This window comes from Nannospalax galili, unplaced genomic scaffold, assembly GCF_000622305.1.
Source record: "Nannospalax galili isolate Female #2095 unplaced genomic scaffold, S.galili_v1.0 scaffold234, whole genome shotgun sequence".
Taxonomy (NCBI): domain Eukaryota; kingdom Metazoa; phylum Chordata; class Mammalia; order Rodentia; family Spalacidae; genus Nannospalax; species Nannospalax galili.
The window spans coordinates 3,278,652-3,292,009 of record NW_008335054.1 but is presented as its reverse complement, the minus strand read 5'-3'; the positions used below and the strand labels follow the sequence as shown (position 1 = coordinate 3,292,009).

The 13,358-nt window shown below is 37.8% G+C and overlaps 1 protein-coding gene across 4 annotated transcripts in view; it reads right to left on the bottom strand.

Annotated features, from left to right (window-relative positions):
- Cul1 (cullin 1) overlaps nucleotides 1-13,358 on the bottom strand; it is a 125,873-nt gene that overhangs the window by 33,001 nt on the left and 79,514 nt on the right. For all 4 annotated transcript variants that reach the window (XM_029561923.1, XM_008829749.3, XM_029561924.1 and 1 more), the window contains exons 5-8: nucleotides 8,450-8,500; nucleotides 7,325-7,415; nucleotides 6,104-6,267; nucleotides 414-576 (exon numbers count right to left, since the gene is read on the bottom strand). In XM_029561923.1, coding sequence (XP_029417783.1) covers nucleotides 414-576; nucleotides 6,104-6,267; nucleotides 7,325-7,415; nucleotides 8,450-8,500 — 469 coding nt within the window. The remainder of the gene's footprint in view (nucleotides 1-413; nucleotides 577-6,103; nucleotides 6,268-7,324; nucleotides 7,416-8,449; nucleotides 8,501-13,358) is intronic.

Below are 13,358 nucleotides of genomic sequence, written 5' to 3'. Positions count from 1 at the left end.
TCATACATATTCAATTTATGATGGCCAAAGACAAAAAAAAATCATAAATCTAAATAGCATCATTTGATTGTGCTCCCAACATATCCCAATAGCATAAGGGAGTAATTAAGGAAAATACAAAATAAGACCTTATCATCTCAAAGAATTCTCCAAGGCAGAATACTCGAGAAAAAAACAAATATTGGTAATCTCGACACAAATAATATGGAACAAATTATATTCCAAATTAAACTAAAAATACGCTTTTCCTTTATACCACAAACACTCCACAGAAATCTGAAATCAATATCCACGAATAACCAGTTTTTAAAAAAATTACTGACATTGGAGGTACTACCTCAAAAGCTGGAATTTCAACCAATTTCAAACCTTCAAATGATGAGCCTCACACTTTACAGGTATGGGCAGCTCACCTTCATTTTTGTCAGCATCCAGTAAATTCTGAAACTCTGTGTGAAAAATTTCCAAGTGTTTCTCGATGAGGACCTGCTCACACTTTCTTGCGAGCTCATCCTGTGTGCTTTCATGAAGGTAAACCTGAACTCTCCGCTGCTCCTCAAGCAGACGAGCCTCTGCCTGCAGAGAATTGATGTCAATGAATGTTCTGATTCACTTCAGAAGATCTCATATGAACAAAAGTAAGTTAAGTTAATAAATCTGCTCTAGTAATTGTGATTAAGAAAAATGGGGAAAAGGATTTTAGACTTTAGGGTAAATGCTAACAGTATTTTAAAAGCCACTGTATGCCTCCTTTTCTCCCTGTAATTCACACTCCAATTCTTTAAATACCCTAATATTATCATTATGAACAGGTCAAATGTTTTTTTCTTCAGGTAAATGGTATTTCAAATTTTGGAGGCAATTCTCCCACCCCACCCCAGTGACCACCTAAGAAATCTGCAGATCCTCTTCTGTATATGGACACCACATTAAGCTCTACTTGAAAGCTGCCTGAAGTCCAGAGTCACACCAATACAATCCCAGAAAGAACCACTCAGAATCAAACATCAGCAATGAGATTTTTAAAAATTAAAGAAAAAAAATGGCCTTCTCTTGCCAACAACTGAGAATCTCTTGCCAACCTCTGAAATCTATGCAGTCATTTATAAACTAATTTCTTGCATTTCTCTCTATGAAAGACAGGGAAACAGGCCATTTAATACAGCAGAAACCCAAGTAAGAGTACCTTTTAGAATCTGTCACCAGAAATACATGTAGTACAGAGTCACTGAGAACGGCTAAATCACCAAAGCAAGGAAGAAAGTGCAAAGATACTCTCAAATTCTTCAGATGCTCTGAATAAAGACACACAAAGCTGCATTTTGAACTGTAAAAATGCCAGTAGTCTCTACACAGATTTTCAGATATGGTATAACTACAGAAAAAGCTGAAAAAACTCAATTGGAATTGAATAAACTTTCAAGGGCCAAGAAAACAACTGACTAGGAAGGGTTTGGACTGTCAAATGTGACCATGGGCAGTTATTAACCACAGAACAGAGCTACAGCCTAGTACACAGTCTACAGAAAGCCAAGTGTAATACATGGATTCAGACAGTGTCTGCAGTGTATATAAAGAAGCCTGTGTTCCTAATACAAATGACCTCTAACAAATAGCCCAAAATGCAACAGGAGAAAGAAAAAAGCCAAGTCACAAATGAAGAAACATGAAAGGTCTTAAGTTAGTAAATTCTGAGTAAGAAGTAACTAATTTTACCTAGTAAATTAAAATACAGCAAAATAAATTACAGCACATTTGTTAAATGAAATATCATTATCCACTAAAATAAATATAAAATATGCCAAATAACAAATAGCCCAAAATGCAACAGGAGAAAGAAAAAAGCCAAGTCACAAATGAAGAAACATGAAAGGTCTTAAGTTAGTAAATTCTGAGTAAGAAGTAACTAATTTTACCTAGTAAATTAAAATACAGCAAAATAAATTACAGCACATTTGTTAAATGAAATATCATTATCCACTAAAATAAATATAAAATATGCCAAATCATTAACACACACACACACACACACACACACACACACACACACACACACAAAGACCACAGCAATATCCCAATGGGTAAGTGTCCCAGTCTTGTGGGTTTATGTTGTTTGTGTATTCCAGAAAGTCTGTATTTAATGTGTACTTTTGTTTCTCTGATTACCAAGTTCTTTTAGAACTGTAAGTTCCAAGTTCAGGCCCTGCTGTTGAAGTCAGTGTTTCATTTAGTCTGCTGCTGCAAAAGCAAAAACAAGTAAAACACAGAACACACAGACCAAACTATCACTCCTCCCGCTTTAAGTTGCACCTGTTTCTTGGAAGAACGTAATCACCTTGGGCAGGAAAACCTTTACTCCTTCCCAGGAGAAAGGCCAGGCCTTGATATCAATGTGAGTTCTCTCTCAGGCACTGGCTACAGTGGCAGTCTATGGAGCTTCCTGCCACAAACAAATGGCAGGAAAAAGGAAGCAGGAACCTAAGTAGGACCTGCCACTATCTCAGATGGTGATCATTAAAGAAGCCAAAATTCCAGATGTTCAGTGCTACCAGGTTTCTGAAAGGACAAGTCATTTAAGTTTGTCACTGATTCTGACTGTGATATTAAAACACCAAGACCATACTCAAATAAGTAAGTAACACGAAGCTCTTAAAGATTGTTCCCAATGGGGCTGGAGATGGCTATGTGGTTAAAAGCACTGGCTGCTCTTGCAGAGGACCTGGATTCCGTTCTCAGAACTCACATGGTGACTAACAATGCTCTTTAACTTCAGTTCCAGAGGATCTGACACTGTCTTCTAGCTTCCATGGGCATGACAGGCGCACTTCCATACATGCAGGCAAAACACTCAGACACATAAACGTAAAATTTAAAAAGATTGCCCCAACTAACTCCATTAGAACCAATTCTCAGTAAACACAAAAGAGGGGAAAAACCAGACCAAAACAGGTTGGCTAGGAAATAAATAAGGCATTTTGTTTTTAAATAAAAAATTAACATTAGGAATCTAGAATATTCATATCTTTTTGTTGCTCAGATTAGTCTCAATCATGAGAGAGTAGGTTTTTTAATGTGAATATAGCTTGCAGTGGTTCAGTCATCAAAACCACCCTTAGATGGAGCAATGATTTTCAAATGTTTGCACTAAAATATTACTGATAACAGCAAAGGGAACAGAGGCCTCTTAGGGACTGTGAACACTTGGCCCAAACTGGCTATGGAAAGTATTTCCTGAATACTCAATACTCAATACTGTTCATGAATTTTTTATTCTACTTGCTTGTTTTAATAGAAACATAATTTCCCCCCAAATTATAAAGTTTCCCTTTTGGGGGGGGTGTCTTTTTGAGACAGGGTATCCTTGTAGTTCCAGCTGACCAGCAACTTACTATGTACACCAGTGGCCTTGAACTCAGAGATCTACCTGTCTCTGCTGGGATTAAAGGCTTGCACCACCATGCTTGGCAAAGTTGCCACCTTTTATCTGATGGCTCTGTACCCCCCCAGGCACACAGTGGAGGTTCTGTCAGGTATGTATTGGTAAAGCCAAATCATCAGGTTTGCCTTTGTCATACGCTTTTCTATATACCCATACATACATACATACATACATACATACATATATACATACATACATACGTACGTACATAGATTTAGATCTCCTTTTAGATTTTAAAGGTAAAGCCCATACAATCCTCATTATCACCTACTGTTATTTTTTTTCCCATTTCATAGGTGAAGAAACCAAGGAACAGAATAGTTCATCATCCTTTAACCTTTAATACTAGACTCATGGCCCAATTTGAAATGTAAAGTTCTAGAATTATCTCTACATGAGATAAATTGTTCATGTGGTTCAACTGGTTAAATTAATAAATTACTTATATTTTTAGCATCTGCATTATGGACTTCCAGAATAAGATGAAGTCACGTTTAACAGGAATTTGAAGTGGGTCTGGATCAAACCTTTAACTCCTTCAGGAAGGAATTAATTTTCTGGGCACCTGGAGGCAGCACACATATTGCTGTTTCCTTAAAGCTGGGGATATGCTACATTGAAAATACCCTGCCCACTGGGCATCTTTACTCTCTAGGCTGCCTGACTTTAAAAAAGAGATTTCCTCATTTCTAAGTGCTGCTGTAGCTCTGTCCTAAACTGCTGTTCTCCTTCTACAGGGAACTGTTGCTGCTCTCATTGGCATGGAGGATCGACATCGCTCAAATCACTAACAAGTCCACAAAGGGTGGGCTGGCACTACTACTGTGGGTATGCACCCAGAGGCGGTTCCGCTTTAAAATTTGGTTTAAGGGGGCTGGAGAGATGGCTCAGCAGTTAAGAACACTGGTGGTTCTTGCAAAAGACCTGGGATCGAATCTCAGCACCCACATGGCAGCTAACAACTGTCTGTAACTCCAGTTCCAGGGGATCTGATGGCCTCTTCTGTCCTCTGCGGGCATTGCATGACATGGGTGCATTTACCTACATGCAGGCAATATACATATAAACATAAAAATAATAAAAATTGTAAAAAATATGGTTTAAAAATCACTATTGGGGCTGATGAGATGGCTAAGCGGGTAAAGGTACTTGCTGCCAAGCCTGATGCCATAAGCTTGATCCCTGGTACCCACATGGTGGAAGGAGAAAACCAACCCAAATGTGTGTCATCATGGCACATGTACATTTGCACTTACACACTTACATACCCACAAAATAAGTATTTTTAAAAAAGAACTATTAATAGCAAAGTTCAGTAAAATCTGTTTATGACAACCATAGCCATGCTATAGAAACTAAGTAACAGGCAATGTTAGCAAACAGATCATGTTTCAAACCCTTTGAAGGAGCTGGTTAGGTTTCAGTTAGCATACAAAATTTACACAAAGAAATATTACTATCCTGCATATACAACCAAATAGTCCAGGCTTTGTTAGATTGAGGTATCAGAAATCTATAAAGGACTTTCAACCTCAAACTTAAAAGGCCCACTCATAAGCCAGGTGTGGTGGTACCTACTTGTATTCCCAGCACTTGGGAGGCATAGCAAGTTCCAGGCCAGCTGGGGCTACAGGGAGACTCTCCCTGTCCCCCCCCCCCCAAAAAAAAGGCCCACTCATAACCACAACATTCCATAGGCAAACACACTCAGAATCTCACAAACCAGGCATGACTTTATGTGACAGGAGCAGGGTCGTTGCTTACTCTTTTGTATCTTGCATATAGAAAAAGTAATTCACAGTCAAGAGAGGTTAAAGCAACTGTTAGATTTGGTATGATCCAGATTCTCCGAAAATCTAGTTATCTATAGGTGAAGGGTCAGCCAACTATGGCCTACTGGCAAAATCGTTTGACATCTATTTTTCTTTTAAAAATAAAAACTTTTTTGGAATCCAATCATACCCACTATTTGCATATTTCTATGGATGCTTTTATATTATGTCAGGGTTGAACAGTGGCAACAGAGACTTATGTATGGCCCACAAAGTCTACAGTATTTACTACCTACCCTATAAAACAGAAAGCTTACTGACTCCTAATGTAGTCATTCCTTGGATCAAATAATCCTATTAGAAGTTCATGGGAGCAGCCATTACTTAGCTCAACAGAGGATGATTCACATGGCTCCATCTTGGATCTTCCCCCAAGTCAGAATTCAGAGCTCCTGTTTCAGAAGGACCCCTCTCTCTTCTCCTAACAAACTTGAAGGCTGAGCTATATAGAGTCTTAGGGAACATTTTAGGAGCAAAACAGCAAAAACTTAAAAGCTTGCAAATCAGAATATATGCTTCTTAAAACTTTTCTCATTGATATGAGATTATGATATTCATTAGACAGACAGAGCTCCATACGCCAAGAGAAACAACTCCAAGCACAGAAGACATGCAGCTACCAAGGCATACCCTTAGGTCAGAGTGGAACCCAGGTGTGGCTGCTAGACTATCTGTAGGGCCCTTGGAGAGTGAGAAGCAGCGGTAACCTACTAGATGCTGGTGACAGCAGTGGCAATTGTGACTTGTGAGGACATTGTACTGCCCAGAACTCACCTAAGGAGCAATGACTATTGAACTTAAATGTATTTTTACATACTATATTTAAGCTTACCTTTTTCATATATTCAGTAACTGGGTTCTGCTGCAAGAATTCAGTACTCTCTCTGGTATAAAATCTCTCTGTGTCAGCCAAAAATTGAGATTCAAAGGATTCTTTATACACTGTTAACGTAGGGCCCTTTGCAAATGCATCATCTTCATTCAGCCCCAATTCCACTAGAAATAAATATGAGCTATATTTCAATTACCCTATTTTTTGTTATATTTCACATATAATACTTATGTGTAGCATTCCGTTTAAGTTATAAAAGATCAATGGGAAATGGAGGGTGTAAGGTAACTTGCTGACTAGTATTAAAGTACTCTTTGTTTCAGTAAAGAAAAAAGAAAATGAAGTCCAAGATGTATAAACAGCAAATATTCCTGACTCAAAGCCAAGTATGCTTCAAAATGATCCTCAGGTTCAATTAAGGAACTTTTACATTTCCAAAAGCAATACAAATTTCTAAGTTTAAAACCTTCAAAGAAATACAATGTTACCCAAAATCTACAAACACCATAGTACTTCATCAGTTTCTCGATCTCAATTTTTCAAGCTGATATAGATTTCTGGCTATCATTTAGCTGAAAAACCATCACATTATATATCTAGTAATGTAGCATGAGACCACAAAAAGTTCAAATTCTCATCAAAATTTTCAAAAAGCACAAGGATAAAACACAGTTGATTGGTAAAATCACTAACTTAAAAGTACCTTTAAAAATGGAGCAACATTCTTGATAATATTTAAAGGGGTTTTTTCAGATAGGGTCTCCCTGTAGCTGGCCTGGAACTCTATGTAGACCAGGCTGGTTTTGATCTCAGAGATCTGCCTGCCTCTATCTTCCATGTGGTAGGATTAAAGGCAAGTGCTACCACACCCAGCTTCTATTTAAAAGTGTGTAAACTGCAAATATTGTAATAGGGTGGTATCTTTTTTAGTTGAGAAGTTCACACTATTTCTTGCCTTCAATTTGTTTCTCACACTGTCTCCTTTGAGGGGGGGCATCTTTTTGAGACAGGGTCTCCCTGTAGCCCCAGCTGTTCTGGAACTCACTATGTAGACCAGGCTGGCCTTGAACTCACAGAAATCCACCTGCCTCTGCCTCCCGAGTGCTGGGATTAAAGGTGTGCGCCACCACACCCGGCTTATTTAAAAGTTTTTAAAAGAATCTGTTAGACCATTATTATGATTGTCATGAAAACTGAATAAATTAAAGTCAAATGATTTACCATAAGATTGCACAACTCCACTAATCAGTCTTGTATTGATGGTTTCACCATTTCGTTCCTTTTCAATCAGTTTTAAAACAGCATTTGTGACCTTTAAGAACACAAGAAAAATACAAGATATATAGATTATCAGGCACAATGTATATACATATCCCTTAAACATTCAAACAATGAGATAACAAATACTTTTTTAAAATGTTAAAATACTTTATTAGCATTAATATGCTTAGTTTAAGCAATAACATGATTAGACTGAAAAACCTTGTATAGGTTGGAAAATTTGGAAAGAGTAAACGCAAATTCACATTACATCAAGTGACAAATCTGACATTATTAATGAAGCTTGGTAGTACAGTTTTGTCAGTAACAAACATATAGAATTATGAATTTACATTCTAAAATACATTAAAATTTTTAGTTTGGGAATAATAGCAGTTTAGTCGTTACTGTGCTTTTTAAAAAACAACAACAACAACAACAAAAAACAAAACACAAACTTCCCAGATTCTCTTTTTTTTTTTTTTAAAGACAGGGTCTCCCTACAGCCTCAACTGGCCTGGAGCTTGCTATGTAAACCAGGCTGGCCTTGAACTCAGAGATCCACCTGCCTCTGTCTGATTTTTATCTCTAGAAGTTCAATTAGGTGTACAAAGGGGCTGAAGAGAAATAGAAAAATAATGGAAAACCTCATGGTACCTGGGAATGGGAGAGGACCAACTTTAAGGCCTTGGATGCCCAGAACCTTGTGTGTAGTCAATACCACAGCTTAGCCCTCAGGGGAGGTGGGAGATCTATTCTAGAGATTCCATCCTCCCAGGACTAGAATCTACAAATGACAGAGACCTCCCTTGCCCCTAGAATAAGCTCTTTTGAGATAGTGTTTCTCATTGCCCTGGAGCTCTGCCTAGGGATCTGTCTCCAACTGTCTGGGGATTACAAGTGGGTGCCAGTATACCTGGCTTTCTTATGTGAGTTCTGGGGATCTAACTCAGGTCCTCACACTTGCAGGGCAAGCACTTTACTGAAATACTTGAAATATTCCAAAGACATGAGGAAGACAAGCTAAAAGTAGAAAGGGATTTTTTTTAAAAAAAAGGAAAACACAGACATTCAAACAGTAGATACCTGTTTATTCAACGGCCTGAACAAACAATCTCTCCATGTCACCAATGCAAGCTGGATGAAAAAGGGAAGAAGTAGCATTAAATATCTATTTTACCATGGTTCCCCAAAACTGCATAATCATGTGAATTCTAAATTTTACTAAAATTTCTAGATTATAACTGGTAAAAAAAAATCTATCAAATGAAATCAGAAACACTCTAAGTTAACCACTTTGTCCAGATGTTTATCAGTTCACATATTAACAGTGACATTTTAAAAAGAAAAATTTTATTTTAATGTTTAAAAAGTTACTTTTATGTGTATGAGTGTTTTGTCTGTATATAAGTGCATTCATGTTGTGCAATGCCTGTAAAGGCCAGAAGAGGGTGTCAGATCCCTTTGAACTAGAATTACGGATGCCTGTTAGCTGGATGATTTTTAGTGGTGAGTGCTGGGAACTGAAGAGCATCCTCTGCAAGAGCAGCCAGTGTTTTTAACCACTGAGTCATTTCTTTAGTCCTGGAAATTTTTTGATTTTAGAAGAACATTAATGTTGGCTTAAAAGGTAGCAAGGGATTCAATCTATAAATTTATTCCCTTGATCAAATGATTTTTGACTAAATATACCTGATAAAAGTAATTTCATTTATAACCACAGGTTCCAAATAACATCAAGATAAATTACAGATTATAAAAATCTATCAATTTAGGTATCTGGATTGTGTATTTTAAATGGATGCAGTTACTTGCACATAAATTATTAAGACCTACTATTGCATCTGTATGTGACTGTGTGAGATATGCATTTCTACGTGTGTATGTCTATGGTAAACACACTAGTGCACGGACACCAGAGGAGGATGCCAGGTGTCTTGCTCTATCACACTCTACCTTATTCCCTTGAGACAAGAGTCTCTCACTGAACCTGGAGCTAGGTTGGCAGCGAACAAACCCCAAATGACCCTATCTCTATACCCTACAGTGCTAGGGTTACAGGTGAGGCTTTATGTAGGTGTTGGGGATTTCAACTCAGGTACTTATGCTTGCACAGTGAGTGTTCTTACCTGCTGTGCTATCTCCTTAGCCTCCAAGATATACATCTTAAATTAATTTATAAATATCATGTGGTCTCATTTTTCTACTTTCCTAAATTTTCCAAAAGAGTTATACCAAGATTAATTACTGTAAAACTGGTCTCCAAAAGAATAAAGTTAGAATTTACAAATGACTTTAAAACTGTTTGTTGGGAGAGGTACTAGTACATTAAAACAAAACCGAAATTTATAACAGCTTAACACACAAGTACCAACTATTGAGAAACTCAAACATAACACCATCAATCTTATTTTCCCCCAAATTTAACTAGAGATAAAATTAGGTTCATAAAGAATACATTTTTTAAAAAAAATTTATTATTTTTATGTGTATGAGTATATTGCCTGCATGTATGTAAAGTATACCTGTGTTGTGCAATGCCCTCGGATGTCACAAAGGGACATCAGATCCCCTGAAACTAGAGCTACAGACAGTTGTTAGTCGCCATTTGGGTGCCTGGAACCCAACCCAGGTCCTCTGCAAGAGCAGTCAGTGCTTTTAACTGCTGAATCATCTCTCCAGCCCCCAAGGATATACATTTTTGAAAAGATTATATATAAATTTAATCTATGTACTTTCCAAGCAGAGTTGCCATTAAATTCCATGAAAGCAATTATTTAAGAGGATATTATTTTTTATTATAGCATGAGGAACATATACTCAAGGCCAGTATTAGAACAAAAAGATTTCATTATGAGAAATTCTTGACTATGGTGTGCAAAAGATGCTGGGAGGCTGAACCTCACTATCCAAGGGAAAGATGAACCTGGAGAGTATGCTCAATCTCCCCTTTCTTCTCTGCAATTCCTCAATGGCTGTTCTCCAATTCAGTAGGCCATAGTTATGAACTTCTAGCAGAATTTCTATACTTTAAAGCAAAGCAGTCCCATTTGCTAGAGATTCTGGACCTATGACAAAGTACTATAAGAACTGCTTCACTGTGCCAAGTGACACCCAAACCAGCACATGATTTCTGCAGGCTTACTTGAACAGCTCAAAAGGGAACACTGTTTCTAAGTGGAGCAGCAGCAGCAGCTATAGTATCTGATGATACAGAAAATATGGGTTTTGACCTTTCTCTGAATTTTAAAATAGAAAATAATGTTTTGTACATAAGTACATGCAGTGCAACAAAAAAACTAAACTGAAATTTCGGCTGTCCTATTCCATTAGAAAGAACCAGAATTTCCTTTTGTAGTTAATTTCTAGTGTGAATATTCAGTTAATATAAATTAGTTACCATTATCCGCAGCAGTGGTCTTTTCAGATGTCTTAAATCGAGCACTGTGCTGCTGAGTTATTTCACGTTTTTTGGTGGGAGTGGGGCAGGACTGAGGACTGAACCAGAGCCTCTCAACATGCTAAGCAAGTGTTCCACCACTGAGTGATATTCCTCTCCCCCTTTTTTGAGACACGGTCTTGCTAAATTGCTCAAGCTGGACACCATTTTGTAACTCCGCAGATGCCCCAGTTTCTAAGACTATAAGCACGTGCCGCTATGCCAGCCATCTCACAATCTTAAAATCAGGATACCAATTAGTTAATGTTATTCCTATGGTTTAGGTGGGGAATGATTCTTTTATAAAATACAGTGTTCAACTAGTAGAAATAGAAAACACCCAGGCAAGAAATTTGGCAAGCTTAAGAAAATTTCTCTTTGGTTGCTATATAATTTTTTAAAGAAGCATTTTGCTGTATTGTTTGGTTCAAAGCTTAACTGTGTAAGCCATATTTTAATGAATTTACATATTCAGCATAACAAGTCTAGGATGGGGTCTAGTAACTATCTGCAGGTTACTATATACATTTAAGTTATTTGCTAACACCAAAACAAATTGTTTGGGGAATAAATGCAACCTTTTAAAGTTGTTGCTGTTTCTGTAATGTGTATCTGCCCCCCCGCCCCCCCCGTAAAGCAATAAAATGATGTGAAAAAAAAAAGGGAGAAAGTATGGGTTTTGAAAGAAGATTTTAAAAGTAATAAAAGCAGTTGAATCTTGCCAAGCATAAGGTATCTTTAAACTTTTTATTTAAACTTGTGACTCTTAAAGTACATGGAATGTGAAAAGGCAGGAATGACTTTGGAGTCTGATGTTGTAGGATATATACAGGGTTCTTTAGAGGTCAAGCAGGTTTCCAGAAAGAACTCAACCAGAATCAGACCAATTTTCTCTCTGCCAACTTTAGGAAAAGGGGAAGCCTATCAGTCACTGCATGATACATATTTCAAAACATGTTGAACATATTACATATATAATCTTTGTCAATTAAAAAATGTTCAAGAAAAGGGGAAGTACAAAAACCTGTACTCAAACAAAACCTGGAAAGTTCTGTTAAAACTACATAACCACAGAACAAAGTGCTGCTTATGCAGGGACATCAGTTTGGGTATAGAAACTGAGCTCTAAAAATGCTCAAAGTCCTGTATCTGGGCTATAGTTATTATGCTTTTCTTTTAATTAAATTTGCCAAAAGCAAAGTGACAAAAGACTGCTACTACAGAATGGGCATGGAGATAACCCCTTGGTGCAGAATTTGACATTAAAAAACTGACCCCAGAAGAGTATTCTTTGTTTGGATCTGATAGCTCATTAGCACAGACTGTTGTTCTTAATGAATACGCTCTCAACTGCTCTAGAAGAGTGATTCTTAGACTTAATTAAGCCCAAGAATCACCCGTGTGTGTGTGTGTGTGTGTGTGTGTGTGTTGTACAAAAGAGCCCAGAGGACAACTTCAGCTATTGTTCTTTAGGAGCCATTCACCTTGTTTTGATACAGGGTTACGCTGGCTGGCCAGCAAGTTCCAGGATCTGCCTAGCTCAGACACCGCAGCACTGGTATTATAAGCCTGATACCACCCCCATTTTCAGATGGGTTCTGAGGGACTGAACTCAGGTCCTCAAGCACTCCACCAAATGAGATATCCCAGCTTTGTAGAGTTTTATTTTTATTTTTTATTCTTTTTGAAGAAAGGGTTTCATACAGTCCAGGCTAGCTGGGAACTTGCTATGTAGCAAAGGATGACCTGAACTTCTGATTCTCTTGTCTGTACCTCACAAATCCAGGGATTGCATGTGTGTGTGCCACTACATCTGGTTTATGCAATATGGAAAACTGAACCTAGGATTTCATGCATGCTAGGCAAGCACTCTATTAACTGAGCTACATCCCCAGCCCATGAAGAACTTCATCAGGCTTCTGGGCCCATCTCTAAAGTTCCTAAACAAGTCTAGGATGGGGTCTGGGAATTTGCATCTTTATCAAGTTCCCAGGTGATACTGATGAAACAAATTTAAAGGCTATACTTTGAGATACCAGAAAGCCTAAAAAACAAAACACAAAACAAAGCAAAAATAAAAACAAAACACCCACCCCAAACCTTAAAAAACTAATTAATTAATTCAGGGTCATCTCAGAAATACAGAACTCTCAGACGATGAAAGTACATGAGGGCCCATGCAAGGCTTAAGCCTTATACAAGGTACCTGATTTGCTGGTGACTGACAGGGTTCCAGACTTCTAATGCTAAAACTCAGGCTGTTCCAGGCAAAACATGATGGTTGTCAAATAATCAGTACACTTTTAAAAGTACTGGCTGGACAGATGGCTCAACAATTAAGAGCTTGTATTGCTCTTGCAGAGGACAAAAGATTTACTTCCAGCACCTATGCCAGGCACCAAGTGGCTCATAACCAACCACCTGTTACTCCAGTTGCAGGTGATCTGACACTTTCTTCTGGCCTCCAAGGGCATAACCCACACTCAGATATACATATACACATAATTTAAAATTTTTAAAAAAGTAAATGCAGAACCATGCAACTTGTATTTTACC